The following is a 16,540-nucleotide window of genomic DNA, read 5'->3' as shown; positions in this document are numbered from 1 at the left end:
AAAATGATCATATTCAATTAATTAACTTAATGGGTTATTTAGATTACCCGAATGAACCGATTTAAGATTATAAGCATAAAGGTGTGTATTTCAGTATATTTTTATTAAGGTGTTAGAAAATTTGAATGTTATTAAGTTTATGATTTTGTTAGGATTGTATAATTTAAATTTATTTTCTTTTTAATTAGTATAGAAAATATAAAAGTAAAAAAATTGAGCTTGAATTTGAAATTTTCCATTAATTCGATTACCAATCAAATTAATCTATTTGATTTAATTAATAATTAATCGATCGATACTTGATTTTTTATTTGTTCGATTATTTTTTTAAAAAAAATTAGTTAATTTGATATAAAATTTCTCAACAGAATTAATCAAATTATATTCAAACTTGATTAGACAAAGTTTAAATGTCAAAAAAACTTTATAATAAATTTAAAATTTTAAACAATAAAGTCTTAGCTATCTCGATAAGCATAAGTTTGATATAAACTTAATGAATTATTTTATACATGTGTCGGTCCTTTTTAACCGTGTTTATAAAGTTTAAAAACTTGATCATCATCGCGTAATCAACGATTTTCTTTATTTATATAAGCATGCAATTGGTAAATTATTTGATTAATTTAATCATGAGGAAGCATTCATCCAGTTCCTCATTTGTGAAGTTATTTAACCATTGATTTGCTGTCTTTTAGGGTTGGATTACAAGCATCACACATAAAGCTTATAAGCAACTGTTTCTTTCCATTAAAAGGGAAAACTTCAAGCTACAAAAGATTTGAGACAAGTACTCATCCAGACACGCTTAAGAAGCATGCCATTTCAATCCAAGCATGGCTTTCATCTTACCTCACCAAAATGCCTGTAACCAACACCATTACATGTTTACTTTGTCTAAGAAATGGAGGGCAAAAAGGGTTCTTGCCATGTTGGGATTTGCTTCTACTCTTAGTCTAAGGGGAGGCATTGACCTGAACACCCTCCATTCATTTTACTCCAGACTTCTGCTTCAACATGGCGATGAAGCTTTCTTTCTCTTCGGGCGACATTGCCTCCACTGAGCAATCCCCTACACCCCACTCTGCCCCACGTAGGCAGTACTTGTCTAGAGTTTCCTGCCTGTTCCTGGAAATTACCACATTGCAGAAAAAAACATCACAATCAAATGCGTTAACACTGTAACTGATGGAAATAACCTCAAAGTCTCAACCTGCAACTCCCCAACCACTCAAAGCTAAACTTTACCTAAGGACAGTACATTGTAGATACTTATTTATTGGAAAATTTTGGTTTGATGCAGTAAAAATTTTCTGCCTCAGGTTAGGGACATTAGCTCACATCAAGCAGAGGTATTGTAGGCATTGTTGCAATTCTCAAACTAGCCTGTTTGATACAATGGGTCTTGCTAGAGGTGAACTTTATGTTTACAGCAATGGCAAGTGTAAAAATCTACATTATTATAATAAGAGAAATAGCTCAAGTCAAAAGGGTTAATGTTGAATTACATTTCTTTGTTCTGCTTTGACCGCTCTAACAGCTGCTTGAGCAAGGGGGATGACTTGAATCTTTCATCAGCTTCAGCGTACTTCTTCTGGTTTTCTTCTGCATAATGAAAGGCCATTGCGTCTCATAAAACTTGAACTCAAGGCACAGAATCACAGTATTAGTAAAAAATTAGAGAGAATCAAACCGTTGAGTCGATTTAAGAAGTCAATTTGAGGTAATTGAGGACCAGGAACTGATTCTATTCCAGAGAATCCTGACAGGAATCCAGCTTTAGCTGCCAAAAGGAAAAACCAGAAGCTCAAGTGATCATTTTCTATTATATCTTTAATTTCTACAACCATGAAATTTGTTGAATTCCACGCAGATGTAACATTGCAGTGTCATTCAACTTGCAAAAGAAAGACAACCCAACTCAGCCTACTGCTCAACTCAATAGCTGAAGCCATGAAATAACTAACCCAACATTAACTCAGATGATAAACAGAACAAATAGGGGCTGACTCTATCTACCTGGAGCTGGAGAGAGGAAGATCGTAACTGAAGCAGCCAAAGGAAGAAGAGACTTGTGTAGCACCCGATTCAATGGTAAACAAGACGAAGAAGAAGAAGAAGTTTTCAGGTTTTTACTGCACCTGGTTGAGGTTCTTTTATGAAGGTAAATGGGGTTTTGACAGATTGGGAAGAGGGTGCTTGGCAGAGAGGAGGCTGTTAAGCAAGTCATTGTTGGGCTGCAGGCCTCTCTCTCTCTCTCTAATCGATAGGCGTTGGGGGGATAAGAGGAGGCAAAAAACAATGTGCGGTTGATATTAACTTTATAAATTTAGTATTAATGACATTATCTTAAGGTATTCTTTGTCTCTAGTGACATATTCGATTTCCTCAGTCAAAATCTGCCATCAAATTTGCTTATTAATCAATACTTGAGATGGAAAAGAAGAGATAATAGGATCCAAAAGGAAAAGCTACAGATTTTCATGGTAATTACTCCTTAATTAACATTTAATGGACTTGGTTATTAATCTAAAAACAGTAGACAGAGAAGCTGCCACCAAGCTGCTAATTAATTATGCCATCCTGTTCTGTCTTCTTCCAGCTCTGGAAAAGTTCCTTCAACATGTTCTCGCAGCTTCCACCAACCCCAACAGCCTGTCTAGCCTCTTCACTGATTCTTGCAGCCGTCGATTTCAACGTTTCACTCCCCATCAGCTCTTTAATTCTGTCCCCAATCTCCTCTCCTTTCACCACAATGTCAGAAACCCATCCCCAACTCTTCATGCACAGCCCCCATCCACCTCCCTCTATCACTTCTGCATTGATCATCTGGTCCCCATGTTGTGGCCATCCAAGCACAGGAACTCCATGCCAAGCAGCCTCCACCACCGAGTTCCATCCGCAGTGGCTTATAAATCCACCGACAGCTTTGTGACTCAGTATCTTCCACTGATTCACCCATTCTTTTACAACCAATCCATTGTTCATGACCTTCTCTTTCAGCTCCTGCCCAAGAATCTCATCCAAGCTCTCGTCTTCCTCTTTGTCAACTACCTTACTCTTCACCACCCAAACGAATTTATATCCACTTAGTACCAGCCCGGTCCCTAACTCTCTTATTTGCTCCTTTGACATAGGTGTCCTACTGCCAAAGCTGACATAAACTACCGACCTTTCCTTTTGACCCTCAAGCCACTTCAATGGTGAAAAAGAAGATTGCCCTTCAAACTCTAAGGGCAGTAAAGGTCCGACAGGAAACACTGGAGGCAATCCTTCCATTGCTTTTCCAACAGTAAGCATCTCCAGAGATTGCTTTTCGAGCCCTTCAAAAGAGTTGATCAAGACTCCATTGACATTCTTGATACTTCGACTGTTGTCTGAGAAATTTTTCGTAAAGAAGCTGTTTAAGTCTAAGAGTGTTGAAGGAAGTGACGACACAGGGATTGGTGAACCAAGGCCTGGAACTCTAATTTCATCACCGAACCGAGAGGAACCACCGTCGGTCTTCGACTCAGCAATCGAAGGGAAGTATGCGAAGAGGGAGAACATTCTGGCTGATGTTGTGAAGAGGATGTAGTTAGGGAGACAGAGATTAGCGGTGACTGAAACTACAGAAGACATCAGGGTCATATCAGTGATGATAAAGGAGAGGGGCGGAGATAGCGAGGAGAGGAGAGGAGAGAGGAGGTGCGCTGATCGGCGAATAGTTTCCCACTGGAGCTTAAAAGGGTCATTGCAATTGGCAGTTAACGGGTCAAGAGGGAGAAGCGTGAACTTCTTTTCAGAAACTTGAGGAAAGGCGGAGAGGAAAGCAGAGATAAGTTGAGATTCAGCCAAGGAGACTATGGGGTGTGTGGTGATTAACGTGACCTGACATCGTTGGCTGATAAGAGACCCAGCAAGCCGAAGGAAAGGCAGCAGGTGACCCATGCCAGAGCTGGGGAGGAGAGCAACATGACGATGGGAGTGCATACCGTCAGAGTTCGACATGTTAACTAAGCCTGGAAATTGGGAAGCTCAAGCCTGGAAATTGAGTGGAGAAAATGGGTGAGGAACTGAGGATTGTTTTTGATATGTTGTGGGGTTTAAAACTTTTGGGGGAAGAAAATCGTAGTACAAATTTGGTATGTTGTGAGGTTCAAAACTTTTGGGGGAAGAAAATCTTGGTACAAATAATTAACAAGTCATCAGATCGACAGTTGTCAAGGACTGGGAATCAATGAATGAATGGGGACCGGCTCCTTAATTGATCTACTCGTCAGCCAAAACAGCAAGCCAACGAACCTTCTTGCTGGGGCATGTCATGGTTTATTGTTTTTGCAATCTTGGGTTGGTTGAGCCTTGGCAGATGACACACAAGCAGTAGATGATAGTTTATGCTGTCTACTTTTGGACCTTGTGGTTTGCTTATAATGAATCGGTTTTTAACAACAAAAAACGAGACTGATTCGCAATATTCTTTCTTACTAGATTGCGATTTATGTTCCGGTGCGAGCAGGTGATGGCGTTAATACAAAGTGGCTCAATATCTTCAAATGTTTTAAATCAAAATATTTAAATAATAATTTTTATTAAAATTTTATTCTTCTAACATTTTGAGATGTAAAATTTTTAATTATGTTTTTATAATCAAAATTTTTTAATATTTTTTTTAATTAAAAATATAATCAACACATTTATTAATTTTAATTTTGAAAAACTTGACATCCAAGATTCCAACTTTGTAGAGTTTATGGCCATTCTCCATGCACTGCTTCTTTTCTCCCGTTCCTCCTTTGTAAATTCTAAGTTGATTATTGAATCTGACTCCAAGAATGCTTTATCGTAGGTGATTAACATTGATACGAGGCCATGGGACAATTGGCATTTATTTAACGAGGTTGATGCACTTGTTCTTTCACTAGGTATGGTGTCCTTTACCCATTCTTTATGAAAAGGAAATTATTTTACAAATTTCCTAATGAAGTTTGGAGTTAAAAGTAATATGACATTTTCAGCACAATGGTAACTTTTGATGTTTTTATTAAATTGAGATGTTGCCTTTTATTTTATGTTAATATTTTGATTTGTTTAAAACGTTTGCATTGTTTTGCGGAACTAATTAAGCACCAATAGGAGAATCTTTTGTTTAATGGTACTATACCTTGATTGTATATCCTGGCCTTGACCCTCATATATGGGCTGATTTTACACTGTAGTTTCCATTATTTTAATACAAATTTCATTTGACTAAGAAAAAAAACCTAAAAGTCATTGCAACAAAAATGGTTGGTCAGGATTTTGCTGATGTCGCCTCAAGCAGTTGCCGGGGGGATGGGGGGCAGGACACAGTTGGAAGCATTTGCTTCTACTTACCAGCAACAACACAAGTTCAAGCAAACTGTATACCAAAAGTAGTGAACATAGCTTGAGTAAGTCCATGAACACAAGGAACAAAAAAAACAGACAACTATGAAGAACGAATATGGTAAACAGTAGATGTTCAAAACTGTCTTGATTAACTAGAATTTGAAGCATGTTGTTTGTATTTCCATTTGGTTGTTAAATGCTGCATGAAGTAAGCTTGTTTGAACTTTCACAGTATTCTTTTCTTCAGGTCTTTGGATTTATATCTTTCAGCATCCATTTTAAAACCTTTAGATTTTTGTTTTTTGTGCCTATTCCTAGAAATTGCACCGCCAAGTTTGGTGTCTGTTTTAATGTAAAGGGCCAGCAGTGAACGGTAAAGCCATGCTAGTGTTCAACTAGCCGGGCCCTCGAGTCAGTACAACCCTGATAAACCAGGCCCCTCCCTGTTCTTTAGTTGCCTGGCTGCAGATGCACTAGCCAGTGTCTTAATGCACTACGAAAAGTAGGGTACGTGGTTCATATAGTAATCATTCGAATTCTGAAACACGTGGCCCATGCTATACCTTTGAAACATGACAAATCATGGAAGTGAACTCAATGCAAAAGTTAATAATATAGTAGTTGCTACACGATCATGGATGTATATAATTAGTTGTAAAATTTAATATCTAGTCTTGGTAGTTGTAAGAACATTCATATTATTGATTAAAATATAATTATAATTAGAGATGCTTCAACGAAATTCTCTGTTCTTCACCTAGCATTTCTGAGTAGGCTTCTCTAGAGAATGTTTGTTTTTCCAGCCCTTCAAACGTGTTGAGCAGCAGCACCCCATTGAGTTTCAAGAGATTGGGACTGTCTTCTCAGAAAACTTTTGCAATGACTGTTCGAGTTTAACAGTGGTGGAGCAGGTGATGATCTTGGTAGTAATGGATCAATGCCTGGAACATAGATCACATCACCGAACTGTAAAGAACCATCATCAGCCCTGGACACGTACAGTAATGGAAAATGAAGGTAGGGAGACAGATTTCAAGTGACTGGAATGAGGGAGAGAGAGAGAGAGGAAATCGAGGTCACGTCTGAGAGATTTTGATTGCCATAGAAATAATATCTTATTAATTAGATTATAAACAGCTGTTGTCGGAATGGCCACCTGCCTGTAAAACAAAGCCAGTTGCAACCTACAACAAGACTACATATGGCACAAACAAGTGGTAATAAAACATATATGAGAACACTAAACAGAGAATAGCTGGCACGAAGCTGCTAGCTATCAGAGAAATGAATCCATGAATCTCTCAGTGTGCCTTGTTCCAGCTCTGCAAAAGTTTCTTGAGCGAATCCTCGCAACTTCCACCAACCCCAGCGGCCTTCCTTGCCTCTTGACCAATTCTTGCGGCTTCCAGTTTTACTGATTCACTGGCCATGAGTTCTTTAATTTTCTCCCCAATCTCCTCTCCCTTCAACAAAACATCCTCACCCCACCCCGAACTCTTCACACACAGGACCCATCCCGCGGCTTCAACCACCTCTAGATTAATCCTCTGATCCCCAAACTGACGTTGTGGACATGCCAGCATAGGCACTCCATTCAGGGCAGCCTCCACCACCGAATTCCACCCGCAATGGCTCAAGAAACCACCCACAGCCTTGTGACTTAGTATTTCACATTGATTCACCCATTCTTTTACGACCAAACCATTATTACTACTCTTGATCCTCTGCATTAGTTCATACCCCAGTATCTCATCCAAACCCTCTTCTTCCTCTTTGTCAAATATCTTAATCCTCACCACCCACAAGAATTTACATCCACTCAAGAGTAGCCCCATCCCGATCTCTCTTATTTGCTCCTTTGACGTGGCTGTCCTACTTCCGAAGCAAACAAATAGTACTGACCCTTCCTTTTGATCCTCAAGCCACTTCAAAGTGGCAAGAGATTCTGGTCCCTCAAACTCACAGGGCAGAAGGGGTCCGACGGGGAACACTGGCGGCAACCCTTTTACAGTATTAAGCATATCTAGAGCTTGTTTTTCTAGCCCATCAAAGGTGTTGATCAAAACCCCGTTCACTTTAGTGATAGTCTGACTACCTTCTGAAAAATTTTTAGCAAATGGACTGTTTGAGTTTAAAAGTACAGGAGGCAGTGATGATCTGGGTATTGGTGGAATGCCAGGAATTATAATGACATTGCCAAATTGAAAAGAACCATCATCAGTCTTGGTTGAAGGAAAGTATGCCAAAAGGGAGAACATTCTGGCTGATGATATAAAGAGTATGTAGTTAGGGAGACGCAGATTTGCAGTGATTGGAATGATAGAGGACTGCAAGGATATATCGGTGACGATAAATGAGAGAGGTGGAGATAGCGAGGAGATGAGAGGAGAGAGAAGATGTGCTGACCGGCGAATAGTTTCCCATTGGAGTGTAAAAGGGTCGGCGGAATTGATCGTGGCTGGATCAAGAGGGAGGAGAGTAATCTTCTTTTCAGTAACTTGAGGAAAGGCAGAGAGGAAACGAGAGATGAGTTGAGATTCAGCCAGGGAGACCACAGGGTCTGTGGTGATCAAAGTGAGTTGACAATGGCAGCGGAGAAGTGCGGCAGCAAATCGAAGGAAAGGTGTCAGGTGACCCATGCCAGAGCTAGGGAAGAGAGCTACATGAATACGGGCGTGGATAACATCGGCGTTTGACATGTTCTAGGGCGTACTGTGATTGCAATGCTGTAGCTTAGATGAGCGGAAGAGAGTGGGTGTTCATCTTTTCTCATAAAGTGGGATTTTTATAGGCTCCTTATTTTTTTCTAACCCCAGCACAGTAAAATAAAGCCAAAACGGTGAAAATGGTGGCTATTATATTTACTTTTACCTTACATCGCCTGAACGGAGGCACAGTCTAATAGTAGTGTTCCCAGGACCTGATTAAGCATTAAAACGAATTTTATAAGTATGGACATAAAATTATTTAACGTGAATTAATAATTTTAAATAGAATTAAAAAAGAAATAGATCAAAATATGAATAGGCTTTTATGATTTAGGATAAGAATATAATGAAATAAAGAAAAATTAAATTTTTGTACTTCATAAATTAAAGTAGTAAAAAGAGTATTAAAAAATATTATATCATCATTGATACATCATATTCAACGTTATATAATCAGCATAAATAATAAAAAAAATTTAATATTGATAATTATTGAATTGTTATTGTCAATTTTAAAATGTACATATATTTAAATTTTACAAATGATTATGCAAAATCTAAATCCATCACTTTATCAGAGTATATAGATTAATTGTATAATTTATTTTTTTTAAATAAAAACTTTTATTTACTATTAAATAAAAATTAACGATTGTTTAATCTAAAAAATATTTTAAAAAGTTAGCATAACGTGGAAAAAAAATTAAAAAATCTTGAAAAAAAAAGAAAATTAAAAAAGAATGAAAAAACACAAAGTTTAAAAAAAAAATCAAAAGATAAATAATTCAATTAGATAATGAAAAAAAATTGAAGATCTTTTAATAAAAAGAGGGGAAAAGAAATGAGAACATAAAGCCTTCCTTGCCGCTTGACTGATTGTTGCAGCTCCCAGTTTTAATTATTCACTCACCACAAGTTGTCTGATTATTTCACCGATCTACTCTCCTTTCAACACAACATCCTCACCCCACCCCCATCTCTTCACACACAGGCCCCATCCGAGCGCTTCAATCACCTTCACATCAATCCTCTGATCCCCGAACATACGTTTTGGACATGCCAGCAAAGGCACACCATTCAAGGCAGCCTCCACGACCTAATTCCACCCGCAATGGCTCATGAACCAACCCACAGCCTTATGACTTAGTATTTCACATTGATTCACCCATTCTTTTACGACCAAACCGTTATTACTACTCTTGATCCTCTGCATGAGTTCATGCTCCAGTATCTTGTCCAAACCTTCTTCTTCCTCTTTGTCAACTATCTTAGTCCTCGCCACCCGCAACAGTTTACACCCACTCACGACTAGTCCCATCGCTATCTCTCTTATTTGCTCCTTTGACGTGGCTGTCCTACAACATATAGTACTGACCCTTTCTATTGATCCTCAAGCCACTTCAAAGTGGCGAGAGATTCTGGTCCCTCGAACTCACAGGGCAGAAGAGGTCCAACGGGGAACACTGGCGGCAACCCTTTTGCACTATTAAGCATATCTAGAACTTGTTTTTCTAGCCCTTCATATTTGCTGATCAAAACCCCGTTCACTTTAGTGATAGTCTGACTGTTTTCTGAAATTTTTTTGGCAAATAGACTGTTTGAGTTTAAAAGTACAGGAGGCAGTGATGATCTGGGTATTGCTGGAATGCCAGGAATTTCAATGGCATTGCCAAATTGAAAAGAACCATCATCAGTCTTGGTTGAAGGAAAGTATGCCAAAAAGGAGAACATTCTGGCTGATGACACGAAGAGTATGTAGTTAGGGCGTCACAGGTTTGCAGTGATTGGAATGATAGAGGACTGCAAGGATATATCGGTGACGATAAATGACAGAGGTGGAGATAGCGAGGAGATGAGAGGAGAGAGAAGATGTGCTGACCGGCGAATACTTTTCCCACTGGAGTGTAAAAGGGTCAGCGGAATTGGTCGTGGCTGGATCAAGAGGGAGGAGAGTAGACTTCTTTTCAGTAACTTGAGAAAAGGTAGAGAGGAAACGAGAGATGAGTTGAGATTCAGCTAGGGGGACCACAGGGTCTGAGGTGATCAAAGTGAGTTGACAATGGTAGCGGAGAAACGAGGCAGCAAGTCGAAGGAAAGGTATCAGATGACCCATGCCAGAGCTAGGTAAGAGAGCTACATGAAGACAGGATTGGATAACATAGGAGTTCGACATCTTTACGGAGTACGGAAATTGCAAAGCTGTAGCTTGGATTAGTGGAGAGAGTGGGTGTTCATCGTTTCTTCTTATAACGTGGGATTACTATTATGTCCTTTGATTCTCTAATCCAAGGACAATAAAATATAACCAACTTTCTTGAATCATCACAGGGAAAATGGAGATTATTATATTTACGTTTACCTTGCACAGCCTTAAGTAGTTGGAACGTGTTACGGATCTGCTAGTACCGAATGGAGACACAGTTTTTAACTTTCAAGCATACAAAAAACGTACAACAAAAATTCTTACAAAACTGGAAATAAGCATAGCTGACTTAAGCTCATGAAAGCCAGCACTCTCTTTCCTCTCCACCTAGTTGTGAAGAAATCCAAATATAAAGCTGTCCTAGATAGGTCGACAAATAACTCAATTTGGGTTAAGTATGAATGGGTCAGACGTTATTTACACCATTTTTTCCCCCACCATATCCTGCATGTCTAGAGCTTATCACCACCTTGGCTATGGTTCTCCCTGTACTTTCTCTCTTTTCTTTTCCTTCCAACCAAACAGAAAGGAACATACTACTTACTGACAGATTTGAGGCTATAGAGAAGAAAACAAGAGAGAGAAAGACTGCTCCATGGTCAAAACCAGCAGCAGCGCACTGTGAAAGAAGGGCAGGTTGGGGAGGGACAGAATCTAGTTGAAAATATGCAGCACATTGATCCTTCACCTAATAAATCTAAAGCAAACTCCTGTTTCAATGCTCCAATAGATTCTTCACATGATGGATTGATAAAAACAAAATAAAGTTCAAGAGTGTTCTCTTTTTGTCCGTAATTTGTGCAATTTGTCCAGAAATTTACTTTTAATGAGCACATCACACTCCAGCCACCTGCCATGAGTCATTCATCCTTCAAGCATAGCCTTGAAAACTTTTGCAATAATTTTAATTTTCCAGCCCTTCAAACGTGTTGAGCAGCAGCACCCCATTGAGTTTCAAGAGATTGGGACTGTCTTCTCAGAAAACTTTTGCAATGACTGTTCGAGTTTAACAGTGGTGGAGCAGGTGATGATCTTGGTAGTAATGGATCAATGCCTGGAACATAGATCACATCACCGAACTGTAAAGAACCATCATCAGCCCTGGACACGTACAGTAATGGAAAATGAAGGTAGGGAGACAGATTTCAGGTGACTGGAATGAGGGAGAGAGAGAGAGAGAGGAAATCGAGGTCACGTCTGAGAGATTTTGATTGCCATAGAAATAATATCTTATTAATTAAATTATAAACAGCTGTTGTCGGAATGGCCACCTGCCGGTAAAACAAAGCCAGTTGCAACCTACAACAAGACTACATATGGCACAAACAAGTGGTAATAAAACATATATGAGAACACTAAACAGAGAATAGCTGGCACGAAGCTGCTATCAGAGAAATGAATCCATGAATCTCTCAGTGCGCCTTGTTCCAGCTCTGCAAAAGTTTCTTGAGCGAATCCTTGCAACTTCCACCAAACCCAGCGGCCTTCCTTGCCTCTTGACCAATTCTTGCGGCTTCCAGTTTTACTGATTCACTGGCCATGAGTTCTTTAATTTTCTCCCCAATCTCCTCTCCCTTCAACAAAACATCCTCACCCCACCCCGAACTCTTCACACACAGGACCCATCCCGCGGCTTCAACCACCTCTAGATTAATCCTCTGATCCCCAAACTGACGTTGTGGACATGCCAGCATAGGCACTCCATTCAGGGCAGCCTCCACCACCGAATTCCACCCGCAATGGCTCAGGAAACCACCCACAGCCTTGTGACTTAGTATTTCACATTGATTCACCCATTCTTTTACGACCAAACCATTATTACTACTCTTGATCCTCTGCATTAGTTCATACCCCAGTATCTCATCCAAACCCTCTTCTTCCTCTTTGTCAAGTATCTTAGTCCTCACCACCCACAAGAATTTACATCCACTCAAGAGTAGCCCCATCCCGATCTCTTTTATTTGCTCCTTTGACGTGGTTGTCCTACTTCCGAAGCCAACATATAGTACCGACCCTTCCTTTTGATCGTCAAGCCACTTCAAAGTGGCAAGAGATTCTGCTCCCTCAAACTCACAGCGCAGAAGAGGTCCGATAGGGAACACTGGCGGCAACCCTTTTGCACTATTAAGCATATCTAGAGCTTGTTTTTCTAGCCCTTCAAAGGTGTTGATCAAAACCCCGTTCAATTTAGTGATCGTCTGACTGTTTTCTGAAAAAATTTTGGCAAATAGACTGTTTGAGTTTAAAAGTACAGGAGGCAGTGATGATCTGGGTATTGGTGGAATGCCTGGAATTTCAATGACATTGCCAAACTGAAAAGAACCATCAGCAGTCTTGGTTGAAGGGAAGTATGCCAAAAGGGAGAACATTCTGGCTGACGATGTGAAGAGCATGTAGTTAGGGAGACACAGGTTTGCACTGATTGGAATGACAGAGGACATCAAGGTTATATCAGTGACGATAAATGAGAGAGGTGGAGATAGAGAGGAGATGAGAGGAGACAGAAGATGTGCTGACCGGCGAATAGTCTCCCATTGGAGCGTAAAAGGGTCGGTGGAATTGGCCGTGGCTGGATCAAGAGGGAGGAGTGTAAACTTCTTTTCAGTAACTGGAGGAAACGCAGAGAGGAAACGAGAGATGAGTTGAGATTCAGCCAGGGAGACCACAGGGTCTGTGGTGATCAAAGTGAGTTGGCAATGGCAGCGGAGAAACGAGGCAGCAAGTCGAAGGAAAGGTATCAGATGACCCATGCCAGAGCTAGGTAAGAGAGCTACATGAAGACAGGATTGGATACCATCGGAGTTCGACATCTTTAGAGAGTATGGAAATTGCAAAGCTGTAGCCTGGACTAGCGGAGAGAGTGGGTGTTCATCGCTTCTTCTTATAACGTGGGATTATTATTATATCCTTTGATTCTCTAATCCAAGGACAATAAAATATAACCAACTAACTTTCTTGAATCATCACAGGGAAAATGGAGATTATTATATTTACGTTTACCTTACAGCTTACACAGCCTTAGGTAGTTTGAACGTGTTAAGGATCTGCTAGTACCGAATGGAGACACAGTTTTAACTTTCAAGCATACAGAAAAACTATTACAAAAATTCTTACAAAACTGGTAATAAGCATAGCTGACTTAAGCTCATGAAAGCCAGCACTCTCTTTCCTCTCCACCTAGTTGTGAAGAAATCCAAATATAAAGCTATGTCCTAGATAGGTCGACAAATAACTCAATCTGGGTTAAGTATAAATGGGTCAGACGTCACTTACACCCTTGTTCTCCCCACCATCTCCTGCATGTCTAGAGCTTATCACCACCTTGGCAATGGTTCCCTCTGTACTTTCTCTGTTTTCTTTTCCTTCAAACCAAACGGAAAGGAACGTACTACTTACTGACAGATTTGAGGCTATAGAGAAGAAAACAAGAGAGAGAGAGAGAGACTGCTCCATAGTCAAAACCAGCAGCAGCGCACTGTGAAAGAAGGGCAGGTTGGGGAGGGACAGAAATCTAGTTGAAAATATGCAGCACATTGATCCTTCACCTAATAAATCTAAAGCAAACTCCTGTTTCAATGCTCCAATAGATTCTTCACAAGATGGATTGATAAAAACAAAATAAAGTTCGAGAGTGCTTTCTTTTTGTCCGTTATTTGTGCAATTTGTCCAGAAATTTACTTTTAATGAGCACATCACACTCCAGCCACCTGCCAAGAGTCATTCATCCTTCAAGCATAGCCTTGGCAGCATCAACCAATTTCGGTCTAAAATCATCTGAAGCTCGGCCAAACACAGTGTATCCTTCCTTGTCCTCTATGTCCACATCTGCTCCATGTCTTATAAGAAGGAGGGCTACCTGTCAACCAAACAAATATAATTTGACAGGAAAAAAATTCCAAAAGTCAACAACGTTTTGTAAGATGTTCCCCATCTTAACTCACTATTTAACAGTAATGTAACTCAGTATAGTAGCTTAAAACTAACTAGTCTAAATTGTGCATTACTAGCAGTTATGTCAAATGTAACACTAATGAAAAGAAAATGAAAAATAGATGAGGTTAATGAGCCGGAATGGGGAGCATAGTCAGCAAGCTTCAAACTTATGTTTCTTAAAGTTCAAAGAAAGTACCTCCTTGTTCTGACAAATGACCGCATTCATAAGAGGAGTTTGGCCAGCTCTGTCTTCAGCATCAACTTCTGCTCCTTCCTCAATTAGGAATTCACATAATGCTGAGTTTCCGGTGCTAGCTGCCCTGTGCAATGGGGTGCATCCTACCTGCATTGAATCACATTATCAGCATGTGAAATGGAAGTTATAATGAAAATACTGCTCGAGAAATGAGAAGCAAAAGAAAAAAGAAAAAATACAGCGCCTATATAAGGCAAAACGATTTGTGTGTGAAGTTACAAGCCTTGTCCTTCGAATTAATCTTTGCACCGTGCGAGATCAGAAGCTCAGCAATCTTCAACCGTCCCTTGCTAGCAGCATAGTGGAGAGCCGTGCGGCCACCGTCATTTTTCAAATTAACATTCGCTCCTTCACAAAGGTAAATTGAAAGAAAGTGATAAACATCATCAGCTAGACGAAAAAATTCCCACACTTGAGACAAGAATCATAACAACCGACTTATGCCCAATTATCATCCTTGACAACCAAATTTACAGCATAGTAAAATTTTTCCCTAAACTCAGGTAGAAGAATCTTAATCAATTTAAGTACATATATGCACAAATGAATTCAGAATAAGATTAACGAATTAGTACATTAGGATGAACGTGAAAAGTCTCTAACCTTTGCTCAACAGAATTTCCATAATTTCCAAATTACCAATGCTCGCGGCGGAGTGAATCGGGGCCCAGCCTTCCTCATCGGAACTATTCAGAACTGATTCATCAGCAGCAGCTGAGAGTATTTTCATCACCTAACGTAATTGATTCCATTCACATTAACAAATATTTCCAAAAAAAAAAAAGAAAATTTAGGAGAGAAAGAGTATAGACTTACCTCGGGGTGGGCGGAGGAGGCAGCGACGTGAAGGAGAGACCGACCGTCTTCATTTCGGAGTTTAAGAGAGTTGGAGAGCTGGTCTTGCGAAAGGGATTTGAATGTGGAAGAATCGCCGGTCTCCGCCGCTTTGAAGAGGTCTTTATCTTTGATTTGGGGATCTTCTTGTTTCTTTGGAGGATCGATTTCCATATCTATGGTGAGGATTGTACGGACGAATTGCGGATTTAGGGGTTTGCTTCGAGGGTTTTGGGGATTTTAGATTCGGTGAGCGGTGGTGCGCCTCTCACCGACTGTGACTCACCGCACTTCAGTTTAAAATAATAGTTAAATGCATTTTAAATTTAAAAAAAGAAAAAAGAAAAAGAGTTGAAGCCTAATTAATCAACAGCATTAAAATTGTCTTAAAACTTTAATTTACATTAATCTTTTTTTCTTATATATAATTTTAATATTCCAAAATGCAATTATTGTGACAATCAATTATATTTTTTTTCCCTTAAATAAAAAAATTAAATTCAAAAAATATTTTAAAAAAATCCCACTCAATAAAATAGCTCCAATAACAATTTGATGTCACTCAATTGGAAAAAAGATGTTAAATTATAGTGGGTCGTACTAATTTTATATGAAATAAGCTATTTTTTGTGTTTTCTTAAGAACAAAAAACAAAAAAAAATTGTTTATATCCTGCAACTTGAATAAAATGTCAAAATGGATAGAATACAAATAAGATATTAAATTTTTAACAAAATCTATATTCATATCACATTGTTAGCAAATTAAATTACCAATATATAAAAAATATCTCGTAATATCGTTGTCATCCTTGAAAAAATGGATTCATATATATTTTTTAATTTAAAAAAAATGAAAAAGTGAATTTTTAAGTTAATTTAATGATATATCAATTTTTATTAAATATCAAATTCAGCGTCCCACAATGAGTGATTTAAGAGAAGACAATGCATACCTCGGCAGATTAACGTTTTGAAGAGGGGGTAATGGACTCGGACACAAGTACTTCTATTGCGAAAATGTAGCCATAAGCATGGTGATTCAGTGAGAAACAAAAGCGAAGATAGAAGTACCGCGAAGGGGTGACCTGAGAACACAACCGGTTGCTGCTGGCTGCATTAGCATTCAGCCTTCCTTTTCATAGCAGCTTGGCAAAGGCCTAGCTCAGGCCAAACCGCCTGGGTTCTTAGGTGGCACCCCTTCGTGGTAAACCATCTGGCTGCAGGCAGGTTGGCTGGCTGGCTGGCTGGCTTTTGG

At 39.3% G+C, this 16,540-nt stretch overlaps 3 protein-coding genes and 3 pseudogenes across 4 annotated transcripts; all 6 read right to left on the bottom strand.

Annotated features, from left to right (window-relative positions):
• Window positions 1-727: 727 nt before the first annotated feature.
• Window positions 728-2,300, bottom strand: LOC18610305 (uncharacterized). The gene is made up of 4 exons (XM_007045883.3): window positions 2,020-2,300; window positions 1,694-1,783; window positions 1,509-1,605; window positions 728-1,128 (listed from the first exon to the last, which is right to left on the bottom strand). The coding sequence occupies exons 1-4, from the start codon at window positions 2,228-2,230 to the stop codon at window positions 990-992; spliced, it is 537 nt and encodes a 178-aa protein (XP_007045945.1). The 5' UTR covers window positions 2,231-2,300; the 3' UTR covers window positions 728-989.
• A 154-nt stretch (window positions 2,301-2,454) lies between these two features.
• Window positions 2,455-4,397, bottom strand: LOC18610304 (UDP-glycosyltransferase 708G1 pseudogene; annotated as a pseudogene).
• A 2,042-nt stretch (window positions 4,398-6,439) lies between these two features.
• Window positions 6,440-8,123, bottom strand: LOC18610303 (UDP-glycosyltransferase 708G1 pseudogene; annotated as a pseudogene). The gene has a single exon (XR_016024675.1). The product of XR_016024675.1 is annotated as a UDP-glycosyltransferase 708G1 pseudogene (transcript).
• A 771-nt stretch (window positions 8,124-8,894) lies between these two features.
• LOC18610302 (UDP-glycosyltransferase 708G1 pseudogene) lies at window positions 8,895-11,318 on the bottom strand (annotated as a pseudogene).
• Window positions 11,319-11,465: 147 nt separating this feature from the next.
• On the bottom strand, window positions 11,466-13,151 carry LOC18610301 (UDP-glycosyltransferase 708G1-like). The gene has a single exon (XM_007045874.3). It carries the CDS (start codon window positions 13,068-13,070, stop codon window positions 11,673-11,675), a length of 1,398 nt encoding a protein of 465 aa, XP_007045936.3. The 5' UTR covers window positions 13,071-13,151; the 3' UTR covers window positions 11,466-11,672.
• Window positions 13,152-13,975: 824 nt separating this feature from the next.
• LOC18610299 (Ankyrin repeat family protein) lies at window positions 13,976-15,586 on the bottom strand. The gene is made up of 5 exons (XM_088803814.1): window positions 15,266-15,586; window positions 15,053-15,182; window positions 14,669-14,797; window positions 14,390-14,532; window positions 13,976-14,116 (listed from the first exon to the last, which is right to left on the bottom strand). Coding segments are annotated over exons 1-4 (453 nt in total). The 5' UTR covers window positions 15,458-15,586; the 3' UTR covers window positions 13,976-14,116; window positions 14,390-14,530.
• Between the last annotated feature and the right edge of the window lie 954 nt (window positions 15,587-16,540).

Source organism: Theobroma cacao, chromosome 2 (genome assembly GCF_053813885.1).
Source record: "Theobroma cacao isolate CCN51 chromosome 2, ASM5381388v1, whole genome shotgun sequence".
NCBI classification, from domain to species: Eukaryota; Viridiplantae; Streptophyta; class Magnoliopsida; order Malvales; family Malvaceae; genus Theobroma; species Theobroma cacao.
Note: the sequence above shows the minus strand (reverse complement) of the source record. Positions and strands in the feature narration are given on the sequence as shown.

Excerpts from the sequence above, each read along its gene's own strand:
- LOC18610305 (XM_007045883.3), bottom strand. The coding sequence starts at position 2,230 with ATGACTTGCTTAACAGCCTCCTCTCTGCCAAGCACCCTCTTCCCAATC. Across the intron at positions 1,784-2,019 it reads CTTCCTCTCTCCAGCTCCAG|CTAAAGCTGGATTCCTGTCA; the intron begins GTAGATAGAGTC and ends TCCTTTTGGCAG. Across the intron at positions 1,129-1,508 it reads TCAAAGCAGAACAAAGAAAT|GAACAGGCAGGAAACTCTAG; the intron begins GTAATTCAACAT and ends GGTAATTTCCAG.
- LOC18610299 (XM_088803814.1), bottom strand. The coding sequence starts at position 15,457 with ATGGAAATCGATCCTCCAAAGAAACAAGAAGATCCCCAAATCAAAGAT. Across the intron at positions 15,183-15,265 it reads CCTCCTCCGCCCACCCCGAG|GTGATGAAAATACTCTCAGC; the intron begins GTAAGTCTATAC and ends CAATTACGTTAG. Across the intron at positions 14,798-15,052 it reads GGAAATTCTGTTGAGCAAAG|GAGCGAATGTTAATTTGAAA; the intron begins GTTAGAGACTTT and ends ACCTTTGTGAAG.
- LOC18610301 (XM_007045874.3), bottom strand. The coding sequence starts at position 13,070 with ATGTCGAACTCCGATGGTATCCAATCCTGTCTTCATGTAGCTCTCTTA.